This window comes from Hakea prostrata, chromosome 9, assembly GCF_041222555.1.
Source record: "Hakea prostrata isolate BN-2017 chromosome 9, UWA_Hpros_2, whole genome shotgun sequence".
NCBI classification, from domain to species: Eukaryota; Viridiplantae; Streptophyta; class Magnoliopsida; order Proteales; family Proteaceae; genus Hakea; species Hakea prostrata.
The window spans coordinates 5398235-5418210 of NC_142608.1; the positions used below are offsets into that span (position 1 = coordinate 5398235).

Here is a 19976-nt window from a genome sequence, read left to right on the forward strand (position 1 = left end):
ATTTCTAACGTATTTATCTGGCTGTCCCATGTCCGGGGGAAAATGAGTTGCCAGGGCTAACACAGTTTAGGATGGATTTTCAAAGCTATCAAAAAAAAACTAGGGACTAGGCACCATTAACAGCTAGTGAAAAGTAATGGTTTACCTTCCAAAATGTGAAGATTGTTAATATCAACCCAATTCCGTATCCTCCCCCCTCTCTGAAGAAAGTAAGTACGAAGATTTTAAGGTGAATTTGCAATGCCTTATCTAAGTAAATCACTGCTCAATACCCAGTGTGATCAACATTGCCTTGCTTGTGCTGATTCCTTGCTTGAAATACCCAGTGTCAAATAGTTCAAAATATGTCCAGAATGCAAATGGTAATAACAAAAGAAAACATAAAATTTTGTTGTATGCTGTGCTTCGTATTGGTGTAAGCACAGTAAAGGTCTACACAATCACTTTACTTTGTTCAGCACTCTTGCATTTTTTTTCATATCTCACTGTTATCTCTGCTGTTTCCATTTGCTAATGGAGGTATATGAAGCTTTCTTCTGCTCCCAAGAGCAGAACATAAGCATAACCTCAATCCTGGAAGGAACTCCATCTAATGTTGTTCCTAAATTTACAAAATTGTAGGACTTCCTATCTCAACTGTCCATATTATGGAAATTCCCAGCATATGAATCAGATTGATCATCACGATTGTGGTGGGAACCCATTTCTTTAGTGCAGTTTGAAAAAGTTGCACTATCCTCATCACATTCAGAAGCTGAACTAGCATCCATGTCCTTTCCCAGACTTTCAAGTTGAACACATTCTGCAACTGGACTCTGAGAGAGACTACAGTGACTATCAGAATCAGAACACCTATGCGACTTCAGATCTACCTTCTTCACAACGTTGAACACAATCCCGTTGTGGATTCTTTCAGGTTGCAACAGATCCCCCTCAGTCAAAGTGACACGTGATGTGGTAGCCAGAGCTCTATTGATTCCATTCTGCTGATCAAACTCCACGTTCTCTGAGTTTCTATCTGCTACTGCTAAGCTGGATCCATGATTATAGGAATCCATTCTTGCCATATGAATCACATAAGAGTTAGATTGAATCCCTTTCAGTTCATCTTCTCTTGTCCAGGACTTGTTTAATTCAGCATCACTATCCAAATTTTTGACAAATTCAATGAACTCATTCGCGGACATTGTCCTCATCAAAGGCCCACCAGATCTTGTCCATGAATTAAGGTCCACATTCTCTGATTCATTATCACTACCATCTGGAATGTTACGGTGGAGATGGAAGTTCCGACCTGAATATGCTCCTGATTGTCCACCACCATCTGAAACAATTTCTTCTTCAAGGGACCCTGTTGAGTTTTCTCGTGCAATACAGTTCCATGAAGGGATCCTCCTGGAACCATGGAACCTATTTGTGCTGCCAACTCCATATGAAGCAGCTGCCCTGTCGGCACTCTTTTTGAGCCTACGCATGTGATTGAGAACTGCAACACACTCATCAAGTACAAGCTCAATGCCAGAGTTGGCCTTTATCGCCGAGAGCTTTTCCCAGGTGCGCCTCCTGCCCTGGTTAGCAGCCTTTTGAAGCTCCACATGAGATGGGTTCTGTATAATTTTCGAATACTGGCATAGGCAACACATATATAACGCACAGTGTAAATATATTACGGTCCAGAGAAAAAAATACAGTGTTAGGTAGTGAAAATTTTTGTTATTCTTCAAGTCTACCTGAGCAAGAGTAGCAGGCATAACTACTGTGACATCCCCCTCCCAATCCTGAGCAAATAGCTTTGCAACTCCTCTCAGTGGAAAACCGAGTTCCAGTATCTGGTTGAATCTGTGCTTCACTTCCATTTCAGCAAGATGAGCAAGCTGCATAGTTGAACACTAGGATCAACTTCCCAAAATATCACACACTCATTTGCAAAAGTATGAACAAAGAGATGCAGCTTGACCAACAACATGCTTTCCAATGTAGTCAAGGAGTAAGAAAAGAAATCTTAAGACAGTCAGGACATTTAACATATGTATAGGTATAGCTACAAATTCTGCTCTACATATAAGGAAATAACCACATGTTCCATCTCATGTAGTTGCCCTTGCTTCGGAAATTGGCCCAGAGGTTGAAAATGTCACCCCTGAACACCAATTAGTGAAAAATATGTCCAAAAAGTAACTATCTATTAGATGTCATGCCACCAATCCAATGGGAAGGTTAACATTTGGATTGACGAACATGTGTCCCAAGGCTATGCAATCAAAAAGCATCAAAGGTTAGTTCTAAATTCATCACTCATATAGAACCCTCCATAGTTCACAAAGTAAGAAAACGGCCATGGATCAAGGGATCAAGGCATTTTTACCTGCCCAAATGGAAGATCCATGGATTTTCTGATAAAAAAATAAAAATAAAAAAGAATAAAAAACAGCAGTGCAGACAGCCTTCACATCACACATGAGAAATATAAAGTAGAATATACGCTGGAATTAAAAAAATAAAAAGGTTAACTAACACCAAGGATCATGAAGTATCAAATGCAGACTATACCTTGGCAGCAAAGTTGCCCCCATAAGCTCTCACAAGCTCTTTTAGCCTCAAAAAGGGTGCAATATGAGGATTTGCCTGGCTTACTATAAAATGATTGACATTAAACAACTCCTTCAGTTGCACCATGGGTAAATCAATCTCCAAGCTACCATCCCTCCATCTGCGCACTGGTGCACCTTGACCTTCTTTGGGACATAAATTAAATGGTGGGTGGTATGGAACAATCTTTCCACTTCTATCCTTTGCCATCAGTTCCTGCGCCTCAAATAGGCCAGGAAAAGCGCAAGAAGCAGTCACCGCACTCCATATAACAACATGAGGTGATGTCAGGTAGTTGAGGCATCTTGGAGGCTCATGCTTCCTTGCAGAGCAAACTGTGATCCCAAGAACTCGGCCAGTCATGTCATATGCTTCTTGAAATGTAAGATTACTAGTAAGGTGTCTCAGTAATATCTGCAACTGCCTTATATCATGAACAGCACCTTGTGTCATAATCCTTTTAAAAACAGTTAGAATTCCACCCATCTGATCAAAGAACTTTAATGAGTGCCAAGAATCTTCGAAGAAACTTTGAAGCTCAGGCCAGGACATGGTGGCAACAACTGAACACATAATGGACCCCACACTAGAACCTGCAATTATTCGGGGTAAAAGTTTATGCTCAACAAGAGTCTTCACCACACCAATATGAAAAGCTCCCAGGGATGCGCCACCACTTAACAGCAATGCTGTCCTCCCAAATGCATGCCTTGTTTCATGCATAAATGCAAGTTTCTCTTCCAAGAGCAGCTCCTCAGAGTCCGAATGGCATACCATTCTCAGTTGAGTGGATACCTCATCAATGTACTCCTTTATGAGCTTGGGAACCTGAAGGCGATCCTTGTGAAGTTCTGGATTGCACATATTACCTAGATTTCTGACTAGATCAGCACGCATCCAGAATATTATATCTTTGAGAGAACCCTCCTGTCGACGGTGCTGTAGCTCCTGGAGCTTATTTCTAACCAGCTCTTCATCATAGAAATTTGGTTCATTCACTTTAGGTGTATCCTTATCGAGCATCTTAGCTGGATGTGCCCATTCCTCGTATGTTAGTGCAGTTCTCATCATATTTCTCCAAAATTTCCTCCTGTTAGCCAATTCAGCCTTCTGTTTAACATTTGTGTATCTATTGAGCAAAAATCCAATGAGCGTCACCATCGCCAATATTCCTTGAGGATTTTTGGGATGTAACCAGGAGATCAGTGGTATAATGTACTTCTTAAATTGTCGAAGACAACTCCTTATAATGCCTAGGACCCGCTGCCTGAACTGCAACATTGATTTAAAGCACAAGATTCTGAAAGCAAGGGTCCGACCAATGATTGTAGAAGGCCCGATCAGGAATGGGACAATGCTGGCCTCGTTACTGATATCCATGTCTCAGGGAATCAAATAAGTTACATTAATAGGACTTTTCTGCCTAAAACCAGGCTCTCTCAAATATCTGAAGAACCCAGCCAGTTGATTCTGCCGGAATGACAGTTTGTACTAGAAACCTGAGTCCAAAATAAGTTTTCACCTGTAAGGCGTTTATGAACAACCCATTAACCAGCTCTCCCATATAGGAAAAGGGGATTCTGGACAAAGAGAACAATCCTTATCCCATTTCAGATACATGGGTATTATGCACAAAGGATTGGCCTAGCGCAACAAACCTCATTATGCAGAGTCATTCTGCAAATACACGAAATACATCAGCCACAGACCATGGAAACAAAACTTCAATGTCGAGCAATCACTTTCAAGATGAGAAATAGTCGAATTAAGGGCTCCTCTCTAAATATCGATTCAGAAAGAAGATATAACAATTAGGAGAAAAGGTAACAAAGTTGAATAACAAAAAAATCGTCAGCTACAATACATACCACAATGTCTTGCTAAATAGGGAGGAGAAACAAATTTAAACACCCAATTTGCAATTAGGTCATAGGAGAAAGGACGAAACGGAAAGGATCCTCATAATCAAAATAAATGTAGAAACAGAAAGAATATTTCAGGGGATCAAATCGAAAACAGCTTAACATATTCGAATCGAACCTGGAGACGCTTCGACTAATTCGCAGAAAGAGATGAGATCGTGTGTAGGTACTTCCAAGTCCCAACAAATATATAGTGGAAATCAATGAAGAACCCAATTGAAATTAATATATCATATTATGCAAGTTATGAAAGATCTTGAAACATTAAATAAAGAAAGAAAAGCCATTGACATTATGGACGACGATCCAGAGGTGGCTAGGTGGGGCAGATCCGTTGCTTACAGAGAGAAAGGCGCTTTCTCATTTTCTTGATTGGAAAAGGTTAAGAGGAAAAACAACGATATCCATGTTTGTAACTCAAGAGGAGAACTCCTTCAGTCCTTCCCAGTCCTTCCCTGTACTTGGCATTTGGCAATTTGAATTTCAGTTATAACATTGATGCATTTATTACACTCAAAGATGATAATAAGTTGATGGAAGCTCCTCCTTTTGGGAGAATTTCTCATTATTGTTTGGGTCTTTTGGGAATTCCATGTTCCCCAAATAAGTCACAAGTGTGATGATCTCTTTGAGTTGGGAACACTTCCCCTCAAAAAAAAGTTGTTAATAATATGATGATAGAACATCAAGTCAAACCATTTATGAGTCATTTCTCTTTCGACCAGTTATACATGTTTATCAATGTACTATTTAAAATATATAAATTTTTTATTTTAATTTAATTTGAACCTTTGAATGTGATTAATGGACATTTGTCCTTTATCTAAAGGGAAATTGATGGTCCGATAAAATTTTGAGCCATGGACCAGTTCCTAGAATCTACACGGCTTTGCTTGTCTCCGGCCTTCATTTTTTTTTTTTTTTTTGGCATTCCAAACACAAAGAGTCCTTCCTGCATGCGTAACTCAATGATCCTAGGGGTAGAATATAATCAAGATGTCCTTCAAGAAATGGATACGACCTTCCTTGCTAAATAGTGGGTGAATGCATTCTCTTCTCTAAGAATAAAATTAATCTTACAATTCACAAAACTGTTGCTAAGACCTAGATATCATACGCTACTGTCTCCACTGCCAACTATGTTTTTGAACATCTTCTTCAATTGCTAAGGCCAAACCCATAGAGTATTTCTACACTAGTATCTTGGAGAAGCCATTTTGCTGAGCCAAGAGCATTGCTTTCCCTAGCTGCCATTGCTTCACCACACAATATTTCATCAAACTCCTTTGGAATCGATGTTACATATATCATTGCACCACAATAGTCTCCACCAAACCCCACTTCACACTTCCCATCCTCCATTGAGCAATCATAGCATAGCACTATTTTATCCCTTTGGAGTTTGATGCCCTCCCTGGTCCATTGGGCTTTCTTCGATCCTTATTCAATAATAGAAGAAAAAGAGCTTTATCATTTTTTAGTTCCTAGGAGGCTTTGACCATTGGGGATTTAGGGCAAAACCCCAAACGTATTAGATTGGAATTTTGTTATCTTTTTTGTTTTTTCAACTTCAAATGAGAGTTGACCGTGTAAAAACCATATACAATGTTCAATATGAGCGACATTATTCTCATACTTAGCACCATAGTTAGCTGTTAGTGCAATTAGTGATTCTATAGATGAAAGAAACCTAGGGCTCTTGAAGTCACTTGGACAAGTGAAGACAAGGACGTCAGACATAAGGATTGACGTCATTAGTGCGGTATCGTGCAAAAAGAATGAAAATGAAAGCTTGAGTTTTTTTCATGGCGTGTACTTAAGATGTTTTTAAATTCTTGACTATTGTTCTAAGTAGAAAAAAATTCCAAATTGCTCACTCTTCATTTTTTTTGTTGTTGAAAATTTCAAGTTATTCATTGTTATTTTTCTATTTACTGTGAAATTGGAATAACCATTTTAGCCATAAAGTGAAGAAAAATATAATTTTTTTTTTTTTAATTTTATCAAATGTTACTTAATTTCTTTTAAATTTACAAAATAACTCCACAGAATTGTGGCCTGCGTGTAGAGAAATTGCGAGTGACCCTCACGATCTCTCCACTTCCATTCATCTTCAATTCATATATGTGGATCACCACATGACCTTTTCCCACTGTTCGAACTTCCTTGAACGATCTCTTTTTTCTCTCTCTTCTCCTCCGTCTCTAACAGCCTTCAGAATTCAACTACCTCGCCAGCTTCAGAAACAATTACTATTTTCTGTCTGTTGTCTTCTCTGCCCTTGTGGGTTTTCAGAATTTTTGGTTTTTGTGTGGGGAAGGAACAGACAGGTTTGTTTTCTCTTCCAAGGGTTGTTGGCAGGGGAGATTTTTCTTTTGTAAAGTTCTTATTTGTGATTTATTTGATGGATTTCTTGAGTTAGAGAAGAGCTTTTGTTCTATCCCTCCCAAGATTTTCGTTTTGTCTGTGCGGGCTTGCAGAGTTTTACCCTCACCAAGACATAATCGTTTTGGCTGTTGAATCTGTTTCAAGTTCCAAAAACATGGGTTTTGATGAAAGCCCAGGTGGAGAGGAAAAGAGTCATGTATCAAAATGTTCTACCACCACTATCACATCCACCCAATCGGTATCCATCTACCCGAGGGAGTGATCTACAATCACAATATCCGATTTTATGTCAGATTACACACCATTCCACATTATAACATAATCATGAGTAAAAATAAATCAAAGAGTCTAATATTAAAAGTGAAAAATATCAAAAGTAATCAAAGGATCGATTTCAAAACAATAAGCGAAGAAGTCAACCTACTTCTCACTAGAGAGGGTGTGAGTTCAATCCTTGCAGACATAGTGTCTCTCCCTGAGAATGTAATCAAGATGTGCGTAAGCTGGTCCGGATGAACCTCAGCTTCCAAAAAAAGGAAATGCAAGCCTAAATGTTACTAAAACAACAATTTGAAGGCATTTAATTATGAACGATAATCATGTAATTTGCATTTGTTATTGGCATGCAATATTGTTATAAGTACACTCTCTAATTTTTATCCCCTTTCTTTGCTTCACCCTCTCATTTCTAAATGTAAGCTCTGAGAAAAATATGAAAATAAACTTGAATGATAAAATTTCTAATGCCAAGACTAAAGATACTGGAGAAAACTAATTTGTTAAGTTTATGTTATCAAGGAATAGTTCGAATGTCTATATATATATATGTCATTTTGTTTTTTTTCCTTCTCTTTAAACATAACGATGATATTGTCACCCCAAATTCTTCAAAGTTAGTTTTTTACTTCACCATTGCGTGGGAATATTGTTTACTCAAACTAGGGTATCTACCCTTTTCTGGTTTTCTTTACCCTTTTCTGGTTTTCTTTATCAGTGACCTTTGTCTGCATTTTGACGTTTAACCATTTCTATGGTTTACTTGGGCTTGTCATTCATATGGAACAATTCCACTTTAAATCAATCATCATCAATTATGGATGTTTTTTTATGCCTATTATCAAACCTACTACTATAAATGAAATAAAGAAGCAATGATGAAGAATAAGTCATCGTTTTCTTGGTTTCATTCCCTCATTTTATGATTTCTTCATTTACGTCTGATTCTTTATTCTTCTTTCAACATCGGTTTTCCTTTTTATTTTCTGTATCTCTTTCTAGGGTTTTCTCTGTTTTTCCCCCCCCTCTTTCTGGGCTTGAAATAGTCAATTGGAAGCAAAGAAAGAGGGTTGCTGAGATGCAAAGGGTTGTCTTGCTGGCTACATGAAGCGAGCAACATATGTTCATTTTTTCCCCATCAATTGATATAAACAATATGTTACAATAAATTTTGTTAGTTTTATTAAGATTCATGCCAAATTCTACTTTTTCTTTTGGTCCTTTTAATGTAACTAGTTAGAACAATCACATGCAAATGTCTATGGATTTTTTCGCATTTATTTTGATTAGAAAAACACAAAATACGATTTCCTTTGGACCTCTAATGATTTACATCAGGTTTGGATGAAGGGTTCAAGAGTTTTAGGAATTTGAAAGTTCTCAGGTTAGGGTTTCTAATGGGGAAGATGAAACCTGTAGAATTTCTAGGTTGTAAGTATGGGAAGGGGCTAGAATCTAAGGAAGAAGACAGGGATTAGGTTTACGTTTGAATTCTATGTGGGGGATGGCATAGGTCTAGGGTATAGGCCCTCTGGGGATGTTGTAAAGTATCCCACGATATGAAATGATACTAGCCGATATGTAGCCTTATGGGATTCAACCGATATGTTACATTTCGATGCGTCTCTCAATTGGTTTGCATTAAAATACATTGACCAATACGATACAATACTTGAAATGAGATGATACCTCTCTTAAAATTCCCAAACCTATTCGATACTCGATATCAATACTTTAAACCTTGCCTATGGGGTCTAGGCTAATTGCTACATAAGAAGAAGAAGAAGAAGAAGAAGAAGAAGAAGAAGAAGAAGAAGAAGAAGAAGAAGAAAAAAAAGAGGAAGGGGCTGTGACTCAGTTTAGGGTTAGGGAAGGTAAAGCTGCCATAGGGTTGGGGAATATCTGTGATGTGGAAGGTTGCTGGAATTGCAGGAAACTAGGTTAGGAGGTAGGGGGAGACTTTCGGATGGACTAAAAGAAGAGAGAATGGCTTAGGATGAAGGGTAGGGAGCTGATACTTGCAGTTGAAGGATACTTGTTGGGAATTGAAGAAACTTGCAGAATGTTCACTCTTGTAGCTGCCACAGGCTTTCCCAAAGGAAACCCACAACTCCTTTTGCCTCACTCTCAATCAATGCTTATTAATTCAAGTCAACTTGTTGATTATGGAGAATGAAGGCTTATACAATAGGACTCAACTTAAGAAACCAACTTGGATTCTAACTTAAACTTTTAATACTTGAACTCAAACAAAGAACCTTCATAACTAACTCTAGAGAAAGCTCCAAATTGAATTCTAAGAGTAGATGTTAATTTATTGCAAGGACTAGAACAACCTTAATGGACTCCTTCACAAACTAGGGATCCAACCCTAATCAGAAATCTTCAATAATATACAAATTAAGGACCAAATAAAAGTAGATCTAAGGTCCCACAAACATACTGGACCTAATGAAAACCAAAGTTGACTCAACTGAAAAAGTGTAAATTTATCAAAATACCCCTATTCTTGGACGAATTTTCTTGGGCTGCTGGTAAGCCCCTTTCATTAGGTGATCCTGGATTTGGTTTACATCACTAAATAGAAGGTTCTTGATGAGGAAGATTGGTGTCATGATCAATAGTATCTTTTAGAGCAGGGTGCAACCCAACAATAACTTGGGTACTCTAGTGATTCATTCACAATGGCACCAATGTTCACAATAGATGTTTTATGCAAGTTGGTTCTAAAGATGAAGCCTCATTTGAATCCCAGAAGGTAGCATGAGTGAAAACGATTAATGGAAGGTGTTTGTTCTCCTATGACCTATCCAGTGGTGGACTTATTGGTCAGGTCAGGTACAGTGTGATGTCCTCCCTTTGAACATCTGCCGTGTTCTTTTGGATTTCGTTGGTTACATGACAAGAAGGCCAAGCATTGATTTTTGGCCGGACCTTGCGTCAGCCTTGCACATTTAATGTGCAGAACCGTTGTGCGATGCATTTCGGTTTGTCGGATTGAAATCGATATCAGTCATTGAGATTTGAATCTCGACCAAAATTTCAAATCTGATGACCGAAATTTCGCTTGACCGTAAATGCATGACTGAAGCAATTTCGTTAAGTTATTAATTAACTTGTGTGGCAACGAAATCATTATCCTTGCTTGTGAGAATGCAAAATCCTCGTTTCAGCATGGGCTTATGATGAAGTTTCTTAATTTCTGGTTGAAAATCTTCCGTCTATCAAAATCAACCAGATGGATGGTGCCTATCGACTTCTCAACGCATCATTTTTTTTGGATTTTCCATTGAAAATCTTCGGGCTATCAAAATTAAGCAACCAGACGGCTGGTGTTTATGGACTTCTCAACACAAGACTTTTTTGGATTTTCCACCTTCACATGGAAAAAGAGAACATTTCCACTTCCCAACCCTTTTCTAAAGTCCCTTATCCATCTGAAGAATAGTCTTGATTTGATTTGTCTTAACACATGATTTTCAAGATTTTCCACCTTCATGGCTTCATATGGAAATGGATTTCACTAGGAAATCGTCTTTTTTCTTCTTGTCTTCAAAAAAAATTGTGTTTTTCTTGCCATTAGGACTGGGAGTTTATAGACCCAAAAGACGAGAAAAGAAGCCGGTTGGGGGGTTAATTTGGAGGCATGGAGGATAGAGGTTTGAGGTTTGAGGTAAGAGACTGTAACTTGTCATGTACAAGTCAAATTCATAAATTCACACTGTTTGGATATCCTTCTCACCACACATTTAAGATAAAGATCAACATTTGATATTTTTTGAATGTAGTATATAGACGGAGTTTATGGATGAGTCCCATCGACTCTAAATATCGAGCCTACGCATGTGATTGAGAACTGCAACACACTCATCAAGTACAAGCTCAATGCCAGAGTTGGCCTTTATCGCCGAGAGCTTTTCCCAACAAATATATATGTATGTATCGACTAGTATTGTGGAATACTATAAACATTGCTTGCAATCGATGAATGTTAACTGAATTATGCCTATGTGTGTGGGGCAAGTTATAAAAAGCCATTTCCCTTTTAGTGTATTTATTTATTTTTGGATAAGAAACAACTTCAATAAAAGAAAACAGTTTAAGCATATGAGACAATAATAAAGGGATTCATATCCTCTGTAATTCTTTTCTCTACAATTCTCTGTAATTCCCTCATAAGATTGTGTCATGTGGCATTTAAGTAATCCAGTGGTTACCCAACAAACTAGAGTTTAAATAAAATTCAAATTTATAAGTTGGTTTAAATAAAATTCAAATTTAGTTTAAATTGGATAACCATTGGATTACTTAAATGCCACATGGCACAATCCTGGAAAGGAATTACGGAGGATGTAAAATCCATAATAAAGTTATACTAAATAGATCGAAAACAGGCCGAACAGTCACACACGGCATTCGCTGGATCTGCCAACCCATAAAACATGGACTGGGAAGACTTTCAGTGTCGACTCATAAGTCTTTCTTAATCGGATAAGAAATAAATAGACAAATTTTCAAAGTATATATTGAGTCTTCATTGTTGTGCGCTTCAATGCTGAATACATCATCTCCACCACCATTCACGCACAAACAAGCCTAACACTCGTCAGGGCCCACTCTTTGGAACATGTTGTCATCACTCATCAGTTGCTGCCGATCTCAACTCACCACTCACTCGTTCCCCCATGCTATAAATACAACCCAAGTTTAAGCAAAATCAGCAAACGAGTACAAGACGTTGAGAGGTTTTGTTTTCTCCTAATGGCTTTCTCAAGAAATCTTCCTTTCTCCATTGTTTTCACCTCAGTCCTATTCGCTCTGGCCCATGCAGCCAACTTCGAGATCAAGAACAATTGTGGCTACACAGTCTGGGCTGCCGCTTCACCGGGTGGTGGGAAGAAGCTCAACAAGGGCGAGGTTTGGAGAATAACCGTAGCAGCCGGCACCAAAGGTGGCCGAGTTTGGGGCCGAACTGGCTGCAACTTCGATGGAAATGGCAAAGGTCATTGCCAAACTGGTGACTGTAATGGACTTCTACAGTGCCAAGGCTACGGTTCAGCACCCAACACTCTAGCTGAATACGGGCTTAATGGATACATGAACAAAGACTTTTATGACATTTCACTGGTTGATGGATTTAACATCCCCATGGATTTCAGTCCAACCAACGGTGGATGTCATGATATTAAATGTACGGCTGACATCAATGGTCAATGTCCCTCCCAGTTGCGAACCCAGGGTGGTTGCAACAACCCATGCACGGTGTACAAGACAGATAACTACTGTTGCAATTCTGGGAACTGTGGTGCAACCAATTACTCCAAATTCTTCAAGAGTAGATGCCCAGATGCTTACAGTTACCCAAAAGACGACGCCACAAGCACATTTACCTGTACAGGAAATAGCAATTACAGGGTCGTGTTTTGCCCTTGATGAAGCTCTGAAAAGGTCGTTTGAGTTGCAGGTCACAAACAAAATATTATCTAAATAAAACTGCAAATGTTACTGTTTAACTTATTATGGGTTTTCTTGGTTATTACATGCTTGCAGTTCGACCGTTCTCCTAATATCTATCATGTCCTAGGTCTATCTAATGGTAACATAGACATGATGTATGAGTGTATGCAACTTTAAATATATACATGTTATTCCTTCTTCTAGGCTCTTCAAGTTTTCACATGGTTTTCAAGCTTCAAGTCTACACACTTCAACTGGTTGTTGAATCTCGGGTTTGGTCTTCAATTGTATATTGATTTCATTTATCTGTGTCTTGATCATCTTTGTGTTGGTTTCATTATCGTGACTTTGTTCATTAGGCTTGATCTAATTAGATGCATCTTAAACAAGACGATAGAGCCTTATGTTTGTTATCATCAAAATTAATTAGGGGTTGATGTGGCAACTCTGCGACACAACCTGCTATCTCATTCGTTTTCTTCCTCTTCAGCTCTGGCAACGCTTGCCTATGCTTCCCTCCACCACCCTCTCTTGGCATCGTGTATGTAAATTTGGTGTTATCCGTTGCTTTTGATAGGAACCTAGGTGACTGGAAGATAGAGATCGAAACTAATTCCAAATAAAAACCATAATCACAGGGCTATGGTGAACGAGAATCAAGAAGAATCTATTTCTCATAGTAGGTCGGCCCAGTGGTAACTCATTTTGAATCTAGGGATGTAAACGAATTGAATTAGGCTGGAATATGATAATATCAAAATTCAAATTTTATTATTAAACACATTGTCCGAATTCAAATCCGATATTTGTTAGATATGTAAATTTATGATCGAATTCGAAAGATTTTCATATAATATCCAATCGGAATTCAAAGTAATCTAATGAATAAAAATATTCGAATGTAGTTCGATTATCCGACATCTAATTAGAGTAACAATTGGTAGTTTGATATAATTAGTTACTATTAATGAAGGGACAATGATGTATTTCTCAAAATTAAGCTTTAATCGGATATAGATAATATTTGTTAATATCTATCGAATCGGATAATATTCGACTTAAAATTTGCATATCCGTAAAAATTGAATTTAGATGCTTAAACAAAAACGAATACGAATTGAATTTGGATTTTCGACAATTTGTTTACATCCCTATTTGAATGTCCTATTTGAGGGGTTAAAGAAACTCTCGAAACCTCTTCTAGTTAGAATTGAAGATAATAACTTAAATCCTAGTGCAAATACATCTCGAGAATTAATAATCACCATGAAAATGATAATTATATTTTTAACCACATAGATAGAACTAGGAAAACAAAAACACAAATTTGGTACGTCAAATAGTTGAGCGGATAGATCCCTGAACATAGCCAAAGGCAATATTGAGAAAGAAACTTGAGGGACAAATGAAGGTTTCAGGGATAACGGATATGTAATCTAAAAGTTAATTTCCTCTTCATCTTGAACCTATCAACAAGGGAAGTTTGTTTAAACGATTGAGGAAGAAAACTTGAAGTTGTTCTCACAATACTCTTGAGCTAAAACATACAAAGGTACTTTCTTTAAGGTATTTAGACACTCCGATTTGTGCAATACGGATCCCAAACCTTTAAGGTTGCACCCTAGAAAGGTTACTTAGGTGTAGTCACAATACTTCTTCGGAGCTGAAACATACTAAAGGTACTTTCTTTAAGATATTTAGACACCCCGATTTGTGCAATACGGAACCCAAACCTTTAAGGTTGCACCCCAGAAAGGTTACTTAGGTGTAGTCACAATACTTTCAGAGCTGAAACATACCAAAGGTACTTTCTTTAAGGTATTTAGACACCCTGATTTGTGCAATACGGAACCCAAACCTTTAAGGTTGCACCCCAGAAAGGTTATTTAGGTGTAGTCAGGTTATGTTCACTGCTGAACATAATAACAATAGAGAGAGAGAGAGAGAGAGAGAGAGAGAGAGAGAGAGAGAGAGAGGAGTCAAATCCGTACTTAGAATGAACTCGAAAATGGATTTATATAGAGCCCCAAAAGTTGTGGGTTAAAGGGTAAGGTCCCCTCTCTTTGTGAAGGTACCTTTCAGCTCAACTCCCTTCAGAAAGGTACCTATCCAGCTGACCTCCCTACCGGAGAGTGCCTCTCTAATGGCATCTCACATTTTCACCCAACAGTGGGTCCAAGTGCCAAGTCCCAAGTCATATACATTTATTAATATTAATATAGATCTATATAATCATGGCAGGGTCATAACAGGGTTCATGCTCGGTTCGTGTCACACAAATTAATATTACATAGGCCCTTATAAATAATATAGTCAGCTCCTCTCAACCCGATCTGAGACTAAATAAAAATCATAAGATAAAAGACACAATTAAAAAATATTAAATAATAATAAATAAGTTTTAAACATTTTACAACACCGTTGCTTCTTGTTCACAATTGCAATTACCAAATACCGTGTACCCATGCCAGATGGTGGTGGGTAGGTCATATGCCAAAAAAGGAGAAAGGGATGAGGTGAGAACAGAGAGAAGAGAAAGAATAGGTTAGATGATGAGAAACCATTTAACCTTAGGATTAAGATATAACAAGTGTTTTTCACCTAATGGTGCCCTGTATGGAACTTGAGGGTGTTAGAGCTGATAAAATCCATGGCAATTCCCCAACAAGCGCATTGTACTCCACCAATGATACTTACTTGGAGTTGAAGGATACTTGCTGGGAATTGAAAAAACTTGCAGAATGTTCACTTTTGCAGCTGCCGCAGGCATGCAGCCCCAAAGGAAACCCACGACTCCTCTTACCTCACACTCTCAATCAATGCTTATTAATTCAAGTCAACTTGCTGATTACAGAGAATGAAGGCTTACACAATAATTGGACTCAACTTAAGAAACCAACTTGGATTCTCCAATTCAAATACTTAAACTCACACAAAAAACCTTCATAACTAATTCTAGAGAGCTCCATATTGAATTCTAAGAGTAGATGTTGATCCACAAGGACTAGAACAACCTTAATGGACTCCTTCACAAACTAGGGATCCAACCCTAACCAGAAATCTTCAATAATATACAAAATAAGGACTCAATTTCAAAAATAAAAGTAGCTCTAAGGTCCCACAAATGTATTGGACCTAATGAAATCCTAAGTTGACTCAACTGAAAAGTGTAAATTTATCAAAATACCCCTATTCTTGGACGAATTTTCGTAGGCTGCTGGTAAGCCCCTCTCATTAGGTGGTCCTGGATCTAATTTACATCACTAAATAGAAGGTTCTCGATGAGGAAGATTGGTTTCATGATCAATAGCATCTTTCAGAGCATGGTGCAGTAGTCCAACAATAACATGTCTACTCCAGTGATTCTTTTGCAATGGCGGCATAATAGATGTCTTATGCAAGTTGGTTCTAAAGATAAAGCCTCATCCGAATCCCAAAAGGTTGCATGAGTAAAAGCAATTAATGGAAGGTGTTTGTTCGCCTATGACCTATCCCTTCGATGGACTTATTGGTCAGGTCAGGTATGGCGTGATGTCCTCCCTTTGAACACCTACCACATTCTTTTGGATTCCGTTGGTTATAGGGTTTTGAACATGATGTGTCCAAAAATTGTTTAGCCCTAGGATTCCTTATTGCTTGCCTGCAAATCAAGGTTAGACGTGGGCCGACTCTGCTGTCGGGAAGCCACCTCGAAAGGTTAAGTTAGTAGTTGGAAGACCACAGAACTCTGACTGGTTGCAGAGCATAATTGAATTACGATAATTGAGGGAAACAATTCAAATACCTCTGCTTTGTGTAATGCTTTAGTTTATATAGGGTTTACCTCCCATCCTTGACTGTTGGATCAATTCACAATCTTTCTTTGTAGCCGCCCGATCGTAGGGATTTTCCCCCTCTTTCGGAGTTAGTAGTAGTTTTCTTATATGGCACGATCGTGTATCTCATTTTCCATGGGAGCATATTTCTTTCCATATTCGCCGGGTTCCTTCGCCCTCAGGCTACTTGCTAGTTCAACCTTTAAGGGCCTGTTTGGTTACTTGAGTTTGTAGGTTTAAAAAATTTAGAGATTTCAAATCTACAGACTTCAAATCTCTAGAGTTATGGTTCGTAAAATTAACTGTTTGGTTAGTTTGAATTTTTGGAATGAAATTTCTAGATTTATCCTAAAAAAATATTTATTGAATTACGGTTCAAATCTTTAACGCTTTGATAGTATGGGTGAAATCTCTGGATTTCACCTCATACCCATAAATCTACAGATTCAAGTTTTTAGTGTAAAAATGTGAATCTCTAGATTTCATGAATCTAGGGATTCACACAACCAAACAGGTAAAAATCTCTCATTTGTGAATCCAGAGATTTGAAATCTCTGGATTCGCTTAACCAAACAGGCCCTAAAGCAATCTTGACCGAATTCTTTGACCTGACCGTAGTTGAACCCGGTTCATTATTATTTTATCCTCATCAATAGGGTTCACCTGGCCTCTCTTTCTTGATCGTTAGATTTCTTCATAGTTCTCCTTTGGGCACGATTGTCTATCCCGAACTTAAAGGGTCCGCGTCTTCTTCTATAACCATTCAGGTTCCTTCATGCTTACAACACTTTTTAACTTGATTCTGACCGGGACAAATTCATTTTTTTATACTTATCGGAACATCTACCACATTCTTTTGTGGCTATCTGGTTTTGAATGTCTACCACATTCTTTTGTGATTATATGGTTTTGAACGTCTACCACATTCTTTTGGATTCCTTGGTTATAAGGTTTTGAACATCTACCACATTCTTTTGGTTATATGACAAGAAATAAGTTAAGCATTGATTTTTGGCAGGTCATTCATTACCTTAGTTGGCAAGGAAATCATTATCCTTGCTTATGAGAATGCAAAATCGTTGTTTCAGAATGGGCTTAATTATGATGAAGTTTCTTCTGGTTGAAAACCTTCCGTCTATAAATATCAACCCGATGGCTAAGGCGTGTCGACTTTTCAACACATGATTTTCTCTTTTTTTTGGACTTTCCACCTTCACATGGAAGAAGAAAACACTTCCAATTCCCAACCCTATCCTAAAGTCCCATAACCATCCGAAGAATAGTCTTGATTTGATTTGTCGACAAATGATTTTTGAGATTTTCCACAAACACGGCTTCATATGGAAGAATAGACTGGATTTCAATAGAAAATCGTTTTTTTCTCTTGTCTTCAACAAAAAAAACAAATTATTTTTTCTTGTCACTAATGACTGAGAGTTTATAGACCCAAGAGACAAGAAAAGAAGTCGGTGTAAAGGCATGGAGGATGAATGGAGTTAAAATTCTTTTGGACTTATTGTCTCTACATAAAGACAGTAACTTCTTACATACAAGTCAAATTCACGAATGCATCGGTAACATAAATTGAAATATTCTTTCCTTGAGGGTACTAGATGCTATTGAAATATACGGATAGAATTCATTGTTTTTATCTTTTTGGTAGAAAACAAATTCATTAGAAGAAAATATCTAGAGCATCTGATTTAGATTATAACAAAACTATACCAGGTGTGTGATTGATTGAAAGGCCAATCAATCACACACGGCATTCGCAGGACCGGAACGACTTTCAGTGTTAGACTAGTAAGTCTTTCTTAATCGGACAAGAAATAAATAGACAATTTTTCAAAGTATATTGAGTCTTCCTTCATCTGCACCGCCATGCATGCATGCATTTTCACGCACAAACAAGCCTCACTCGTCAGGGCCCACTATTTGGAACATGCATGCATGCATGTTGTCATCACTCTATCAGTTGCTGCCGATCTCAACTCACCACTCACTCGTTCCCCCCATGCTATAAATACAACCCAATAAGTTTAAGCAAAATCAGCAAACGAATACAAGACGTTGAGGTTTTGCTTTCTCCTAATGGCTTTCTCAAGAAATCTTCCTTTCTCCATTGTTTTCACCTCAGTCCTATTCGCTCTGGCGCATGCAGCCAACTTCGAGATCAGGAACAATTGTGGCTACACAGTCTGGGCTGCCGCTTCACCAGGTGGTGGGAAGAGGCTCAACAAGGGCGAGGTCTGGAGAATAACCGTAGCAGCCGGCACCAAAGGTGGCCGAGTTTGGGGCCGAACTGGCTGCAACTTCGATGGAAATGGCAAAGGTCGTTGCCAAACTGGTGACTGTAATGGACTTCTACAGTGCCAAGGCTACGGTTCAGCACCCAACACTGTAGCTGAATACGGGCTTAATGGGTACATGAACAAAGACTTCTATGACATTTCACTGGTTGACGGATTTAACATCCCCATGGATTTCAGTCCAACCAGCGGTGGATGTCATGATATTAAATGTACGGCTGACATCAACGGCCAATGTCCCTCCCAGTTGCGAACCCAGGGTGGTTGTAACAACCCATGCACGGTGTACAAGACAGATAACTACTGTTGCAATTCTGGGAACTGTGGTGCAACCAATTACTCCAAATTCTTCAAGAGTAGATGCCCAGATGCTTACAGTTACCCAAAAGACGACGCCACAAGCACATTTACCTGTGCAGGAAACAGCAATTACAGGGTCGTGTTTTGCCCATGATGAAGCTCAGCTCTGAAAAGGTCGTTTGAGTTGCAGGTCACAAACAACATATTATCTAAATAAAACTGCAAATGTTACTGTTTGACTTATTATGGGTTTTCTTGGTATATTACATGATTAGTTCGACCGTACTCGAATGTTTATAATGTCATAAGGTTTTTTTTTTCTCCTTTTTGGTGTATGTAGAAGTTATGTTTTCTGGTTAATCAAGTTTCTATCAGAACCGAAAAAGAGAAAAGTTATTCTCTAATCGCCGACTTTGAATTCTGTTACTGTGCAAATAAATTTTAGAAATTTTCACATATACACCTCTGAATTTGTCATGGAACTTGTGACACCCCTAATCATTCTAAAATTATAGATAGGTTCAAAAGAAATTAACACGATTCTTTGGATGTTAACAGCTGACACTATTGTACTAAAAAATAAAAGAAGCTGAGACTAACTTATTATTACACACTCACTCAACAATTAGACTAAAAAATAGATTAAGTAGTTGGGTGACTAGGCCTATAAATAGATAAGTCAAAATCTGCCTCCGAATTCACATTTGTATTCATCTAAAGGTGTTAGTATCCAAAATTTTTCTTGCTGGAAAATATTCGTAGCCGTTCGATAAGCTACCAGATTTGGATTCAGATAATTGTTTATCATATCGAATAATATTCAGATACAATAAAGTATTAAACATTATTTTCTCTTAAAAAGGGTAGATAATCAGATTAGGAAGTAGTTAATAAGTAATTGAAAATTTTAAATCGAAAAT

At 38.0% G+C, this 19976-nt stretch overlaps 1 protein-coding gene and 2 pseudogenes across 2 annotated transcripts; 2 read left to right on the forward strand and 1 right to left on the reverse strand.

Annotated features, from left to right (window-relative positions):
* Window positions 1-278: 278 nt before the first annotated feature.
* Window positions 279-4962, reverse strand: LOC149004240 (triacylglycerol lipase SDP1-like). Of its 2 annotated transcripts, none has more exons than XM_089169400.1 (4): window positions 4854-4962; window positions 2551-4266; window positions 1731-1874; window positions 279-1625 (listed from the first exon to the last, which is right to left on the reverse strand). In XM_089169400.1, the coding sequence occupies exons 2-4, from the start codon at window positions 3967-3969 to the stop codon at window positions 633-635; spliced, it is 2556 nt and encodes an 851-aa protein (XP_089025526.1). In that variant the 5' UTR covers window positions 3970-4266; window positions 4854-4962; the 3' UTR covers window positions 279-632. The 2 variants fall into 2 exon arrangements, with proteins under 2 accessions (XP_089025526.1, XP_089025524.1); XM_089169398.1 differs by having other exon boundaries at window positions 4630-4962.
* A 6938-nt stretch (window positions 4963-11900) lies between these two features.
* Window positions 11901-12838, forward strand: LOC149004241 (protein P21 pseudogene; annotated as a pseudogene).
* A 5666-nt stretch (window positions 12839-18504) lies between these two features.
* On the forward strand, window positions 18505-19462 carry LOC149004242 (protein P21 pseudogene; annotated as a pseudogene).
* Window positions 19463-19976: the final 514 nt, after the last annotated feature.